The sequence below is a fragment of the Gymnoscopelus braueri genome (genome assembly GCF_963280865.1).
Source record: "Gymnoscopelus braueri genome assembly, chromosome: 4".
Lineage (NCBI taxonomy): Eukaryota > Metazoa > Chordata > Actinopteri > Myctophiformes > Myctophidae > Gymnoscopelus > Gymnoscopelus braueri.
Genome location: NC_137605.1, coordinates 46,795,578 through 46,811,979, shown reverse-complemented (window position 1 = coordinate 46,811,979; position 16,402 = coordinate 46,795,578). Strand labels below are relative to the sequence as shown.

Here is a 16,402-nt window from a genome sequence, read left to right as displayed (position 1 = left end):
CAACTACAGTGCAGGATGCGCGTGACGAAAGAAAAAAGGCTCAGACTGAGTAGGCACCAACTGTATACGGTCAAATCCAAAAGGTTCAATGTTTACACTATCAAGCTGCATTCACACAGGAGGCGAAGATACAGTATTTTTTGCGTCGCTTCATTCGAAAGAAGAACTTCGCCCGAGTTGACATATTTCTTTCTTTTAAAAAATAATACATTTTTGGGGCTTTTGTGCCTTTAATGAAAGTGTAAAGTATATGGACAGGAAACAGGGAGAGAGATGGGGAGAGACATTCAGTAAAGATCGTCGGGAATGGAACTCGAACCCGCGATGCACTGTCAGGCTACATTAGACCCTAAGTGCTTGAGGGCTTGAGTTGAGATATTTCAACTTGAGCGAAGATGAGGAAGAGGCGAATTTCCCGGTTCGTCTCATTCACGCCGCCTGGTGCAACATCTCGTCAATTTCTCGTCTTTGCATTGGCCTTTGTAGCCTACGTAAATCGCGCCCCACAGAAAAATATCTGTGTGAACATATTCAGAGTTAAATGAACACTGGGGATGGATTTCACAGTGTTCTGTGCAGTACGTTCAGCAGTGCCGTGGGCAGCAGGCATCTGGTGCTGCTACGCCCTTTTCCACAGCCAGGATGACTTGGTAAAAGTACACAGAGACCTTTATATATAGAAGTGTACACAGACTATTATTAGTAAGCTCCAGCTTAAGACTACAGACACGTGCTGTCCTGCCCAGGACAGAGGATCATCTTTCCACTGTGAAAGCGAAGGCTCTACCATGGATACCATGAGTGGGGAAACAGGAGACGGAGAGGTGGAGGGTGTGTTCCGCTGGGCTGGCAGGCTGGCAGTGGTGTACAAAGTGCTCAGTGCCCAGTACTTGAGTCAAAGTATAGACACTCCTGGTCAAATACTACTCCACTACTCCACAAGTGAAAGTTGCTCAGTCACATTTGTACTTGAGTTAGCAGCAATGGAATACTTGCTTTAAAAATATACTTGTAAGTATTCAAAAGCACAAATTCCAACATACTTTATCTTTTATATCAATGCATTGCTGTATTGAAATGTAGTCAAAAAAAAGGCAAAGGTTTTCCAGAAGAAAATGGAGTGACATAAGTATCCAAAAATACGAATACTAAAGTAATGTACAGATACTAAAAAAATGTACTTAAGTACAATAGTCAAGTAAATGTACTTAGTTACTGTCCACCGCTGGCTGGCTGGTACAGTAGCACTGTACCATCACTGACTGGCAAAGGAAAGAGGTGCTTTCCTAGCTGGCGTCTGTGACTGGAGCTGCTTAGCTCACTCGTGTAGAAGGGTGTTTCCTGGTTGTAAAGTGTGAGAAGGTTTTCATGACTGTCATACACACGACTACACACAGCATACTCCTGACTGAGTGCTAAGTTAACACCATGAACCCCAGCTGAGCTGGGGTCCCTATTCTGGGCTTGTCATAAAACATTCTGCGAAAATAGGCAAATATTCCGCAAAACTTGGCTAAAATTAGGCAGAAATAGCAGATCTACAAGCGCACAACCCATAGTTATGCGAACCGTTGTGAGTTTGCATACCGGTTATTTATGCAATTTGATCTACAGTACAACAAAGCATATAGGCTTTAAATGGTTAATTAATATTAATGTTAATAACACTCAGGATTTTACTGTGCATGAGGAATGTGCCTGGCTTTATTTCCTGTTCCGATATTCCCTGCGGATTATAAAATGTAAGGATTTCCGGATGCTTACGCGGGTACACATTTGAAGTAGCTGTTTTGCTAATCCTTTCAGTGTCAGTACTTGTCAGACGCAGCGGGTAAAAGCAGATGTTTACATTCCACACTCACTAGTCGAGACAGGTGTGTTTATCCTTACCTCATTGTCTGTGCCCACATCCAGCAACACCGGCAGGCACTGTTGCGGCGGCATGCCTCCACAGGCCGTGTAGAGGGCCAGCTTGCCCACAGGAATGCCCATGCCATAGCAGCCCAGGTCCCCCAGCCCCAGGATCCTCTCTCCGTCCGTCACACACACCGCCTGTCAATCAACCGTGACGGTTAGTGATAATGCGCCGTAGTAACGCCATGCTAATGTAAGACATAATCAGTTTAACCCGTTAAAACCGGGAAAAGCATCTTGTGTCATTTTAGATTTTAGCGTCGTTGGCTATTCAAAAATAGCAGATTTACAAGCTCAAAGCGCGTCACTTTGTGCCGCGCTGCGAGCTTGTACTTTGGAAAAATCTTGAAAGCGTTTGAAACATTTTTAATTAAGAAAAAGTGTGAGAACTACTGATTTGGAAGGCATTCGTAGAATCTTAATGGGTTAAGTGGACCGCCGGTCCTTTGTGCAGCGGCAGATAAACACTGTTGGTGAAAACACCTTCTGGAAAAAACAAAGCTAGTTGATATTTCAGTAAACAGGTTTTAACATGAAAATAAATACCAGCGCAGCACAGCGCGTGTCCGTTCTACTCGTATAACACTCATAACAGTGTTCCAGCAGAAACCCTGCCCCAATCCCATTTCCACTGTACCTCTGGGCTCTTTGGCGCTATGCTCGCTCGTCACCTAAGCAGCGGCAAATAACAGTTCTCATGAGTGTGATTAATAGTGAAGGAAAACATTGATTGTGTAACATTTAAAGTCATCACCGAAGGCACCGGATTCTTCAGTAAACGTTCCTGATCGTGAGGAAGTGCTTGAATGGTGTGACGCAGAACACTCTGGCGTACAGCTTTTATGGGATGTCGTCATTGTTTTTCTTTTTGCTTTTAATATGTAACGTGCATAATTCATATTATTAAAAGGTGCGCTGCATTGCTGTCATGGGGATTCACTCATTTCCTTAATGCGTGGGTATTTGACAGAAAAGCTGCCTAAGGCCTGTCCCTGTTTTGGCTCCAGTTTGCCCTTTCTTTATTGAGAAGTTAAGTCGGGCATATTTGAAGAGTTTATGATCTGTAAGAGGCAGTGTGGCAGCGGAGACGTAAATGCCATCCTGTTGACAGCCATGAACAGGTGGCTCATGCTGCACATTCTATATATGACATGCCAAGAATACCTGGCACCTTTCGTCATGCCATACATGACTGAGTCATGAATTGCAAGTTGCTGCTGTCAGAGACAGCTCTGGGATACAGGGTCAGTGGTTGCACCTTGCATACTCTTCATACTCACCAGTGTCAACACCAAGGCCTTATTGATAATAACTAATATTTACGAGTTGACAGAGGATGGTAGTGGTCACTGACTGGGTCCTTGGTGGAGGAATAACTTACTCGTATGTCCATCTCGGGCCAGCTCTGGAGCAGGGTAGAGATGTGACCACGGTCATGAATCGTGATGAAAAGTCCCCTGGAATAGATCAACACAGACAAGAGCAAAATCAGCTAGACCGAAGGGGTTGAGATCATTTTGGACATATCCAATAGTCATCACATCACTAGGAAACACAACAAAACAACAACTTCCATTTATTGTCAAATGATGTCTTTGACGTCAAAACAAATCCACAGGAACAAAAAAAAAATACGTTTAGGCTTTTCAAGGTTGGGGTGCTGGGTTTACAGCTGTCTGTTAAACCACAGTATTAAACATAAACCACTAAATGCTGATAACACTTGGAAGACCAACGGTGAGGCCCAGCGAGGCTCTCTGAGGGGAGTCTGTATTGGACCACTGAACCCTCCAACCCACACTCTTATTCATCCATCCTACCCATACTCCCTCCCTCCCTGTATCTATGGCAGATGTGTCCTTTGCTCCAGGAGTATCCCATGATAAAGAGATAAGCCCCATGTGTGGGATCCGGCCCCTCGGCCCGATCCAGTGAATACATCTGGTTACGATGTGTACTGTAGGCACCATCTCCTCCATGTGTGCCAGCGGCAGTAAAAACATCACTATTTGTAAAAATCTACTCATAAATACTGACACATCCCAGGACAAACGGAGGTGGAAAAAGAGAGCAAGAGGGGGGTGGGGGAGGGGGGTTACTCCGAGCGTGGTAACAGCCTGAAACACTGTTAAAAGGCACTGGTATGTAAGGAAATACAGAAAGAAGAAAGAGAGAGAGATGTAAAAGTGTCATGTAAAGTGCCTTGATAAATTGACTTGATGAGGTAAGCCATGCTGTCACTTCCTATTCCAAATTTCTGTTTATTTGACCATTTCTAGGTCGACTGACCACATTCACAAGGCGCGCACTCCGCGCAGACAGTTTTGTCTTAATGCTACGTTCACACTGGCAGCTACAAAGCCACAGGCTACCATTAATTGTCAATGGAAGACAGCGACATGAAATTACAAAGCGACGCTCGACGTTTGTAGCTGCTACAAAATCTACAAAAGCTACAATCCGAGTTGAGCTGGCTCCAACTGCAGCTACAAAACAACCACGTGCTGTTTATCCATTTACACTCACCTTCTCATTCTTGCTTGTAATGGGGGAAAACTAATTATTTCCGTCAACCAGTTCTGTGTTCTTTTTAAACCCAGGCTTTATATTTGCTTTTATATTCAGACGCATGCTTGACGTCAACAAGTGTGTTGGCGCTCAATAGCGACTCGGCGACAGATATGCGTCGCTTTGCAGTGGTGTAAAGTAACTAAGTACATGTACTTAAGTAATGTACTTAAGTACAATTTTGAGGTATTTTTACTTTACTGGAGTATTTCAAATTTTCAGTATTTTTACTTCTACTCCACTACATCTCAGAGGCAAATATTGTACTTTTACTCCACAACAATTATTTGAAAACGTATTACTAGTTACTTTGTAGATTTTGATTATTATTACAAAACATACACTAACCACTTCAGCCCTATACATTTCGGCCATTTGAAAATAGCCGATCTACATGCTCACAATGCGTCGCGATTGTGTTCGCATCGTGAGCTTGTAGATCTGCTATTTTCAAAGATTTTTATGCATTTGAAAACTTGTGAAATGGGACCTTCTGCATAATGAGTACTTTCTACTTTAGGTGCTTACATTTTGATTCCAATACTTTTGTACTTTTACTCAAGTAAATTTTGATTACCGGACTTTTACATATAGTAATTCTACATTCTACTTTTACTTAAGTAAAACATTTGAGAACTTTTTCCACCACTGCCACTCGGCGACAGATATGCGTCGCTGTGTATCTTTGTATCTTTTGTAGCTGGCAGTGTGAACACAGCATAATGGTAATGCAGACTGTACTTTGAGCTGGTTTGAGGGTCAGAGGTGTCAACACGCACATGAGCACAATATGCAGCGCTGAGGCCGAGCGGCGACCAAGGCTCATCACAGAAAGGTGTCATATCAGTTCCCTTGGGAAAGCTCTAAACCTAAAACAACATCCATTTCGAAATTCAACCTCTGTGATTTGAGAACTATAGGTTTTAGGTCAGTTTCCACGTCATGTGTTTTGGAGTATATATGAGATGTGTGTGCATGCGTGCATGCGTTTGTGCGCGTGCATGTGTGTGTATGTGTAAATAGATGCCGAGCCTGCTGATGGATGATCAGTCAAGAGTTCGAGTCACATGATACCAGTTAAAAGGCAAGATAGCTGACACAAGACACATGGCGGCCCATGTCACTAGCCACGGGGCTCCACATATTTGGCCTTCAAGTGTAAACTTTGTGTCTTCATTCCCACTTTAGCCGGATCCGTCATGAGTTTGAGCTTGTCTTTCCAAAGCAAGAAAGGAGAGAGAAACCATGCAGAAACAAGTAACAGTGGAAGTCAAAAGATTTATGATTTATTGTGAGAAGATATGACTGATTGAATGCAGGCACAAAAGGAAGAAATTATGTGAGAGAGAGAGAGAGAGAGAGAGAGAGAGAGAGAGAGAGAGAGAGAGAGAGAGAGAGAGAGAGAGAGAGAGAGAGAGAGAGAGAGAGAGAGAGAGAAAGAGAAAGAGAAAGAAAGAGAGAGGCACAAGCATAGTAAGTTTGCCTGTCTTGGAGCTACAGTATTAGGACAAAGCCTTGTTTCATTCAGTGCTAAGACCTGTGAAGGTCATACAGAGGTCACTGGACCTAAGGACCTATGTTATGCTATCCTAAGCTGCCCATCACACTAAACAGTACCACCTTTCTCTCCAGCCATGGAACGGCTTAAGATGACCCTACTTAACACTTGACCATCGGTGATCAAACACAAGCATGCGCACATGCAAGCATCCTGTCCCAAACATACCATGAGCATTACCACAGTCTGAATGACGTTTGTTCAGCTGTAAGAGACTGTGTTGAGGTGGATATCATATACATTGTGTGTGTGTGTGTCTCTCTGTGCGTGCGTGCGTGCTGTGTGAGAGAGAGACAGAGAGAGAGACAGAGAGACAGAGAGGAAGAGACAGGAGTGTGCGTGGCCTGCTGTGTGTTTGCTTGAGGGATCAAGCCAAGAGGGAGCTGAGCGCCTGCCAATTCCAGCATTATAAATGATTCAGGGAGAAAGAGGGCCATCAGTTCTGAAAGGATAAACGTTTGATTCCAAAACACAGGTGTTGGAAAACATCTCCTCAAGATGGATCAGAGCAGACAACGAGGCTAATGCTGACTCCTAATCTCTGTTTCCAGTACAATGTCAACCCAAATGTTACCAAAATACAGTATATTACAGGAGGATTAACAGTTTACATTTCTGCTCTCCTCTATCACTTGCATAACAGATTTTCTTTCTCACTGTCACTTCGACTTGCTAATTGCTTTCAGGGAAGCTGTTGACTATACGTGACCCTAACAAGCTTTGTGAGGTAGAGCTGGAATGATGAAGAAGATGTCAGCTTTGTCCTTGACCCTGTAATAATCAAGACCCCAGGACCGGGAAGCGGGGCTTTTTGAAGCAACGTTTTCCAAGTGGCCAAATCTGGTACTGCAATCGACCTCAACCAGTTCATGGGCTCGACCAATGGGTTCGCTCGTGGAGGTAGTTTGTGACGTAGACGCATAAAGGACAACTAATGTCATTGTGGTTATGACTCAAGACTCAACGAATACCCGGAAGTAGGGTGTCCCTAGGGATGTAAGCACTGGGTGAGCAACTTTCATTGAAATGAGAGGTCGGGAATATATTGTATACTGTAGCTCCATGGTAATAATACTTCACCAAGACTGACAGTCACACACCTCCCTGAATCAATCACGATTAGTGGAACGATACACTATTTTTTGATAAAATCAGCTTCGAAGATGCACTCTGCTCTCAACTAGGTAGCTTAGACAACGTTAACTGGCAAGTTGCAAAGTGCTGTCCCAAAAATACGCACTACTCCAGTCACAGTGAGACAAGCTGATATGGACTATGCTCATTTCATAAAGAGACCAGAAGCACAAGATCAACAGGTTTGGCGTTCCCTGTGAATTATGAGGCCGACGGCAAGAGAGCAGTCTATAAAAAGGCTATGTTACGTTGCATCTTCCACACAAGTGTAGGTTAGGTCAATGGGAATACCTCAAATATGAAAACTCATTGACTCAGACATCACCCCAGTATGTCAGTAGGTGGAACTAGATGAAAACAAGGACAAACACTCAGGCTACAAGCCTCCCCTTCAGCATTTAAGCAGCCATACGCACCCGATTCAGGTGGTGGAAAAATAAATCACCACAGCGATTGATACATTTATTTCCGCGGATATGAGACATACTCTGTATTACAAAATGCAGGCTTTATGAACATGCTTAATGAATTCAGCCTGGTACACTATTCCTTTACGGCCCCATAAAAAAAACAGAATTGTTTATTTTGTTTGTATTTGTTTATAACTACTACAATACCACTTTATGTACCAACATTACATCATTGTTCAAAGTAAAGAAAGTTCATACTTTATGTTTATGATGTTAGTAGTTTCAATTAGAAAAAAAAAAAAAAAGCAAGGACATTTCTCTGGCATTTGTATTTTTTTTTGCTGTATTGAAAATGTACCGATCCGTGGCATCACTGTGTCTTATCAAACCAATTATAAGCATTATAATCTGCTCATAACCCTGTATAATCAGATTTATAAGAGCTCATAAATAATCATAATGCTTTATAACCATAACCATAACATCATACATATATACAGGATCTCGAGTTAGAAAGCTTGTATTGTGCGGTATACAATTCAGGAATGTCTTCTTTCAATCCATCACCATTGTGCTCAAGATAATAGCAAGAATCAATGCAAGAATTTTTAATTAGCAACATAACTATTCTTTTTAATACATTGTAACCACACAGATGCTGTGCACATGCAGGGTGAGTGCTTTCAGCAAGAAACACTGAGCTTGTGAGGATATGTGTGTGTGTGTGTGTGTGTGTGTGTGTGTGTGTGTGTGTGTGTGTGTGTGTGTGTGTGTGTGTGTGTGTGTGTGTGTGTGTGTGTGTGTGTGTGTGTGTGTGTGTGTGTGTGTGTGTGTTAGGGCACTGCAGGGTTGAGCGGCCTGCTATAGCTCCTCCTAGGAGGTTTGTGTGGTGAAAGCACAGAGGGCAAAGAAAACACCCCGACAGCCAAAGTGAAAACCCACAGTTCAGGCTGCTTCCCACGTCATGACCCCAAAACACACTGTGAAGTCCAGAAGGCGGCCCCCCCTCTTGAGCAGTGACCCGTGTCCTCAGCAAACACGACCAGCAGGGGAGGGGCAGCCACTCACCCAGAACACATCCGCCAGCCCCTCACACATCACCCCCAAAACCTCATCTCTCAACACTCGTTAGCCATTACATCGGGTCCAACTGACAGAAGCTAGGGGATGTATATCGGAGGGAAGGGACCGGTCAAACTGGTGCTAAAGGTCCAAGTGTTGTACTTTAAGAAAATCACCCAAGAGCATAGGCGGCGGGTAATGAAGGCTAGGGTAGGCTAAGCCTTCCCAAATGTTATGCTGGGAAATTCTAGGAATTGTGCCAATTATATTATAATATATGTGCGCAGCATTATTTAGTAATTTTTTTGATAATAAATCAATAAAATCAGGCAAAAATAAGAATGACATAACATAACCCTAATCTAACCCTAACCCTAAAACCAAAATAAAGTAACCAAAAACCGAAAAGAAACTAACAAAATCCACCCAAAAAACGCACGCGCGGCCGACCCCCCAGCCTCAAGCCAGATCTCTTAGCCTTCCCAATTGTCAGGCTCACCCGCCGCCTATGCCCAAGAGGAAATAGCGGCACTCCAAAATAAAGATGCAAGACTTACGGTATTATATGTTAGTGATTCTCAGCCTTGAGCCACAGACTCCAGAGAAAAAAATATCGAATCAAGTGGATCTCAGGATCCACATGGAAACGGCGTGGTTTCAATGTGGATCTCGGACTTCATGTGGTCAGTCGTCTATGATATATTTATGACGTACTGTATGACACCATTTGGCCAAGGTTTCAGTCTGATCAGAGCCCTATTGACTTCATTTGTATTTATTTCGAAAATATTATTATTACAGAGAGACACACAGACAACACAAACTGATTCTCTTAAAAACACACTTCTGCAGAGCCATACCGTAAACAAAAACAAGACAGGGTCTAATATCTGCGTGGAATCTCTGTTTGCTGCTGTCACAAGCCCTGCTTACACCTACAGTGCTAGTTAGTCTCTGACCGACCCTGGTTACGTCAACATTGTGCCATGCCGCCCGGCGCCCCTGTCACGCCCAAATATGGAGTTCCATACTGTAGGTACTGTCACTGCTGCAAGGTCACGTTAGGCCACATCATGCCACGTCATCATCTCTTCAAAAGCCTAAAACTAGACTCTTACTTTCAGAATCGGCCAGTTTCTATTTTCATTTCCTGTTTTTAGTTTGCTAGTTTGGTTCCCACACCATCTGGTTCTTAATGTTTCAACGTTTGCTGTAAAGCCTTGATCCTTGACTTTTGACATACTATACCTCCAACGTGGTTGGAAATGAAAGCCCCAGTCAATTAACGTAATTTCTTTAGGGGGAAATGACAATGGATCTTACTTTTCTGGGGACTGGGTCTGCCTATCCGTCCCCGCACCGCGGCGCCTCAGCGCTGGTCCTGAGGACCGAAGGAGAATGTTGGCTGTTCGACTGCGGCGAAGGAACCCAGACCCAGATCATGAAGAGCCAGCTGAGAGCCGGTCGAATCACGAAGGTCTTCATCTCCCATTTGCACGGGGATCACCTGTTTGGCCTGCCTGGTTTCCTGTGTACTATGAGTATCAACACCAAGCCAAGCCTCACCCAGCCTCTACCCTGTGTGGATATTTATGGACCCAGGGGCCTTAGGCACTTCCTCAGGGTGACTCTTGGTCTGACGGGGTCACATCTTCTCTTCCCTTACGCAGTGCATGAACTGGAACCGACCCCGGACCAGAGTCCACCAGAAGGACAGCTCGGCCTCGAAATGACGACAGAGCGTGGTCCTCTCCACCCTCAGGAGCGTCCTGGGAGGACCATCACCCTGGACGCCTCCACTGACTGCTACCACCTTCTAGAGGATAAGAGGTTTGTGGTCAAGGCCTTCAGGTTGTTTCACCGTATCCCATCCTTTGGCTTCTCCATTCAGGAGCAGGAGCGGCCTGGGAGACTGAACACTGAACTGCTTCAGGAGTTGGGCCTGAAGTCAGGACCACTTTATGGGCGCCTGAAGGCCGGCAAGTCAGTGACACTAGAGAGTGGACGTGTGGTGTCCTCTGGTGAAGTATTGGAAGAAGCCATTCCGGGGAGGAAAGTCTGCATTCTAGGGGACTGTAGCTCAGTCACTGGAGAAGGAACATTGCGGATGTGCAACAAAGCAGACATTTTGGTTCACGAGGCCACCCTGGGAGATGAGCACCAAGATAAAGCAGTGGACCATGGGCACAGTACACCTAAAATGGCTGCAGGAGTTGCCCGGGCATGCTGTGCACGGAGGCTGGTACTGTACCACTTTAGTCAGCGGTACAAGCCGTGTGCTCTGCAGAAAGAAGGGGATGAGGGTGACATTACAGAACTCAAGAGACAAGCTGAGGAGGCTCTACAAGGCAGTGGTATAGAAGTGACTCTGGCCGAGGACTTTCTCACTCTGCCCATACCAATCAAAAGATCATGTTAATGCTCTAGATTTTGGATTATTTATATTAATAATTGATATGGATAAATTCCCTGGAATAAAAATAGAACCCACTCACTAGATACAAATGAAATAATAATTTTAATTCAGCAAGTAAGAAAATTGCAATTGTCATTGACAGATATAGAAAACATGGTGGTGTTTTGCCATCATTACACTGGGTTACATCATCTGACTTGAGAATACGATTAATTCTAAATAAAATAAAAATATTTGGTTCAGCTATAGTAGATCAGTCTTTAATCTTTTCATACAGTGTGGAAAGGCCAGAAACATATGTTGCATACTCTATTCTGTCCAACTCCCTACCTGTTCCAGCCATCAGACAGCTGGAGCTGTCATTGTACTCAGATGGCTGTTATTGTTAGACTAATGACTTTCTCGTTGACACGTACTGACGGCCATCTTGAAATACTGTAACTTAATGGTTATGCAACAGGACTGCAAGCCATGCGGTCTCGAGTGTCTCAGACGGGGTATGACAGTAATCGTACACCAGCCGCTCGGAGACGGACAGGGAAACACTGATACCTCACTGGGTGATGCGCTGTAATCCTAGCATGACTCTGATGCACAGTGAAATCCTTAGTGTTAATTTAACCCTGAGAGCGTACAAATGTAACCAGATTGACCGTTACGGGTCCATTTGGTTACTTTTGTACACTCCCTGAGTTAATGGATACATTAACACTGAGGATTTTACCGTGTGGAGTAGGCGTCTGTTATACCGCATGTTCATTCTATGCGGCATGCATGCATGAGAACTGGGGACAATGGGGAGAATTGAAACCAAACTGTGTGAAAGTACAGAGAGAACCCTACAACAACATCAGACAAAAAAACATGTCTTAACTTAGTCTGTCTTCAGTCAGACAAACACATGTATTCAATAAGACACTTTGGTCATTTCCGGTAGTTAGGACCCATGAATATAAAGCTGCAGCATTAGTCCAACATTAACACTGAATGTATACTCAAAGCAGCTGCTGGACTGCATGATATTACAAATCATTTTATTCAAAGCTCAATTTGCATTTTAAGAGATTGAAGTTAGTCAACTGGCCCTCAGAGAGACCAAAACATTAAGTTACCACTGGAGACAAGAGACTAAAACTCAGGCATTTCATTAGAGAAGCAATTAAACCTATTAGACGTTCGCACAAGATCCGGATAGGCGGAAACTTTCCGCGCAGCTTGCTGTCACCGTCGGCACAACAGCATCAAAAATTATAAATATTGGCTGCCATATTTGTTTATATAGTATTGTAATGACCCAAGCTTTGCTCACACGAAGAACAAGCCATGCCAACGATTGTTCACAGAATTTACTCTTTACTGTGGCAACTGCATACAACATGACTACACAAACCAACCCAACATCAATGGGAAAAGGGCGATGAGAACAAACATACATCACAGTGGTGCATGGTGTTACACCAAATCACATATATCAACGTAAATGACCAAAAAGAACACCATGACACAACGATCAAACACATAAAGTCCCACAACATAAGCCCCAACATATTCCCGTATTCAAATAGAGATAAACAACACAATAAACAGGGGCCATACTGGGAAATATCATTCCCACAACAACCGTGACGCTACAGTATTATCATTCTGGCTAACATAGCGACAATGGAAACAAGCCCCTATAGGGCTTTTTGTGTAATGCTTTTAACAATCATTGTAAATCATACCTCTCTACTAATTGCAAACTGTTAATAAAGTCAATCAATCAATTAATCAATCAATCAATCAATTAGTGCCTGGTAAGGTAGATATCAATGTAGTAGTTATTTTTGTTAAAAACCCTGTAAACCCAATTGAAATCTGATGTTTCGCCATGTGCACATTTTTATTTAGCCTATTTAAATCACGATTGTTTTGACTCCCAAGTGTACCGACTGGTAAAACTCTGTGGTCACACACACACTTAATTCTGTATGTTCATCGTCACCCCAGGGCACAACAAGTCTGACAAGCCGCAAACCACTCTTCATTGAAGTAAATGTCGGCACACTCAATCAGCAATACTTGGTATAGGTGGCCCGGCTGGTGTAGCGGTCCGGCCACCTAGGCTTCAATGTAGCCTGACAGCGCATCGCGGGTTCGAGTCCCGTTCCCGATGAGCTTTGCTGCATGTCTCTCCCCATCTCTCTCGCCCTGTTTCCTGTCTGTCTCTACTATAAGAAAAAAGCCCCAACAAATATTTAAAAATAATACAACAAGGTGAATGGAAAAATAAATAATAATTCTAATAATATTGTCCTCCTGGATGACAATTCAAAACATTTCATTTCACCTTGCCAACAGCCTTACAATATGAAATGGTGAAAGCGATCAAAAGCACATTGCTCAGATATCATAATGTACCTTGCAAAATAGGTAGTCTTAAAGGGATAGTTCACCCAAAAAATTACTTATTTCCTATCAATTACACACCCCATGAAGCCTTGAATTCATGATAGAGATCTTTTTGTTTTTGTCGCATTCCTAAGCCAATAATTTGATGACCAGCGGAGTGTCCGGTAGGGTCATCCATGGGGTGAGTAATCGATAGAAAAAAAGTTATTTTGGGGGTGAACTATCCCTTAAAGTTTTGAGCAGAGGGCAACAGACGGTCAGGAAGAGGCGTTTGTGAAATGATAACTACAGTACATGAGCCCCTCACTCCTTCCAAAGCCAACACGGAGCAGTGAGTTGTAGCCACGTGACCTCTGCAGCCGTGGGGCATTAATTTACAAAAAAACACAAAAACTGTTGGAGATGGAGATAGGAAGTTTCTGCCGGCCGACAGCAACGATATGCAACATCCCCAAACAATTTGGACAAGTTGCTTTCAAGGCAAACCAAGCATCGCTTCCCACGCCAACTTTTGAGGCTAAAAGGTTAGGTTCCCCGCGGACTGAACGCAAGGTTTGGCTTGGTACTTTGATTTGTGTTGAATATTAATAGTCCATTTGCTTGTGTCAATAGACTGAAAACACATTGGTATGAGGCCCTGTGGGGCCCATATACTAGCAACACATGCTGTCCAGGCTGCCTGTCATTCTATCGGGGGAGTGAGGTGGTGCATCCTCTGTGGACCGCGACACGGGGTCAAGGCGCAAGAGTGGACTAACAGGCGAAATAGGGAAAGAAAATACAAGAGTCGAGAGGGGGGAGTTCAGGAACGCGCGCGCGCGCGCACACACACACACACACACACACACACACACACACACACACACACACACACACACACACACACACACACACACACACACACACACACACACACACACACACACACACACACACACACACACACACACACACACACACACACACACACACACACACACACACACACACACACACACACACACACAAGGAGTGCAAGTAATTTCTACAACTGGATGTGGTATCTGGCCACAAGCTGTACAAAAGAACTGACTGCACAATATTTGAGACATGAGGTTGTCCGCCTTGCTTCGCCCTCTAAAGTGGCACTTAATAAGCTAATGGATTCTACTGGAGCTCAGTAGAAGCCATTAGCTAATGACTTGCCTTCTACTGAAGACAGTAAAATAAGATAAAATAAAAAAAAGAATGTCCCTGTAAAGCTGGTCATCCTGGAAACGGAGACAGTCATCTTTTACAGCAGAGCGACAAATAAATTGAATAAAAAATAGTGGGACGGTGGAAGGAAATAAAAGTGATCCAAGTTACCACAAAATTTAAGTTTTATTTCTGAGAATGGACCCATGGGCTGGGTACATCTACTCGCTGGCTGTTTCTTTTAAGGATCGTTAACTGACAAAGCACACAAAAGTGTAGCTGTTGGCGTAATGCATTAAGGGCAACACGCAGCCAAGTGGTCGACTGAACCAATATCAGCATGTGGCGCAGGGAGAAGAGCCAGCAAAAGGCAGGACCCTGGCAGTGCCCATCAATAGGCAATGCCCAAGCCAGGGGCCTGTGCTGACGCAAGCTCCGCTTGCCTGGTTTAAAAATAACTAATTACAATGGAACAGAATGGCATCAAAGGAACTAAATATATGGCAGAGCTCGAGATGGAAAAAGTGTTCAGTAATAAAAAATAAATAAATGAAATAAAGGATTGGAGACAAAAGGGGAATCTGGAAGGTGGAGGAATAATTCAGCCTCAGCTGGACAAACAACTCCATCTGTCTCTCTCTCCCTCTATTGCCTGTCTCTTTCTCTAGCTTGCTTTGTAAACTGCGTAAAATCCCTGTCAAAATCCAGTTTTAAACCAGTTGTGCAGGGATGTCCGAGGCATGTATTGTATGTTATGTGTATTCTCCCAAGCATTTCTAACATGAACAACACTATTGTACAGCACTGAGATGGAATTATTCTGTCTGTCTGTCTGTCTGTCTGTCTGTCTGTCTGTCTGTCTGTCTGTCTGTCTGTCTTCTCTCTAACAGTCTCCACAGACAATGCACTCTTCTTCTGGCTCCCACTCTCCAAGGCACATCAGCTTTTGATAGAATTCCATTGCATGGCAGGTGTTCAACACACGCCTAAAACATCCTCTTTTTCTATAAAAACCAATGGGGAGAGACAATTCCTATCCCTGGCCTTGGAAATTCATAACCTGTAGACCTTGGCCCCTTTCTACTGCAGCCCATTGAAGAATACAGGCCAGACAGACCTCCTCTGCTGGCCAAAACAAATCTTCCTCCATGAAGCCTTCCAGATTGGGAAAAGAGGGGGCAGGAAATCGCCAAACGAGTGAATGGTGCAATGCCAATTTGATAGGCCTTTCATCACACTGAGCGTCATAACAAAGCATAAAAGAGCAGCGAGTTATGCGTGCGGGACAACTTGAACGTGACGAAAACAGCAACCAGGCAGTGTGAGTTTCTGTGAGTTCATGGCGTGTCACCTACTGTACTTGCCTGACCTAGCCAGGTATCCAGACGAAAGCCTCGAGAGTGCAGTTTCTCTCAACAGCCAGTTTTGCATAACTCAGACGTAAGAAACAGAGGGAAAAGCCAGCTCTTCCAGATAGGTTCCTGCTAAAGGAATCAGAGCCGCAGACCTGCTGAACCCAACTAGCTATTTAGATTTGTTTCAACCATACGCATCTAGGTTTTCCATTCATTTGCCTTTTTCGCACAGATCCTGACATTTTGGGTTAGGCCAATGACGTTTTTTGCGTGGGTTGCAATTCATTGGATTCGCTATTCGACTCAGCCAGCAATTGTGCCATGACCAAATGCAGCGTGTTTATTTGCAAATGCTACTTTGTGTTAGCAACAGTGGTCACGAGTGGATCACGTTGTGCATACATAGGAAAACTCCATT

At 43.9% G+C, this 16,402-nt stretch overlaps 2 protein-coding genes across 2 annotated transcripts in view; one reads left to right on the top strand and one right to left on the bottom strand.

The window, feature by feature from the left end:
- The window catches only part of me1 (malic enzyme 1, NADP(+)-dependent, cytosolic), a 108,557-nt gene that overhangs the window by 32,577 nt on the left and 59,578 nt on the right, over positions 1-16,402 (bottom strand). The window contains exons 4-5 of the mRNA XM_080426612.1: positions 3,296-3,371; positions 1,891-2,052 (exon numbers count right to left, since the gene is read on the bottom strand). Coding sequence (XP_080282738.1) covers positions 1,891-2,052; positions 3,296-3,371 — 238 coding nt within the window. The remainder of the gene's footprint in view (positions 1-1,890; positions 2,053-3,295; positions 3,372-16,402) is intronic.
- Positions 9,953-11,065, top strand: LOC308084494 (zinc phosphodiesterase ELAC protein 1-like; the record flags this gene model as incomplete). The annotated part of the gene is made up of 1 exon (XM_080427159.1): positions 9,953-11,065. The coding sequence occupies one exon, from the start codon at positions 9,953-9,955 to the stop codon at positions 11,063-11,065; it is 1,113 nt and encodes a 370-aa protein (XP_080283285.1).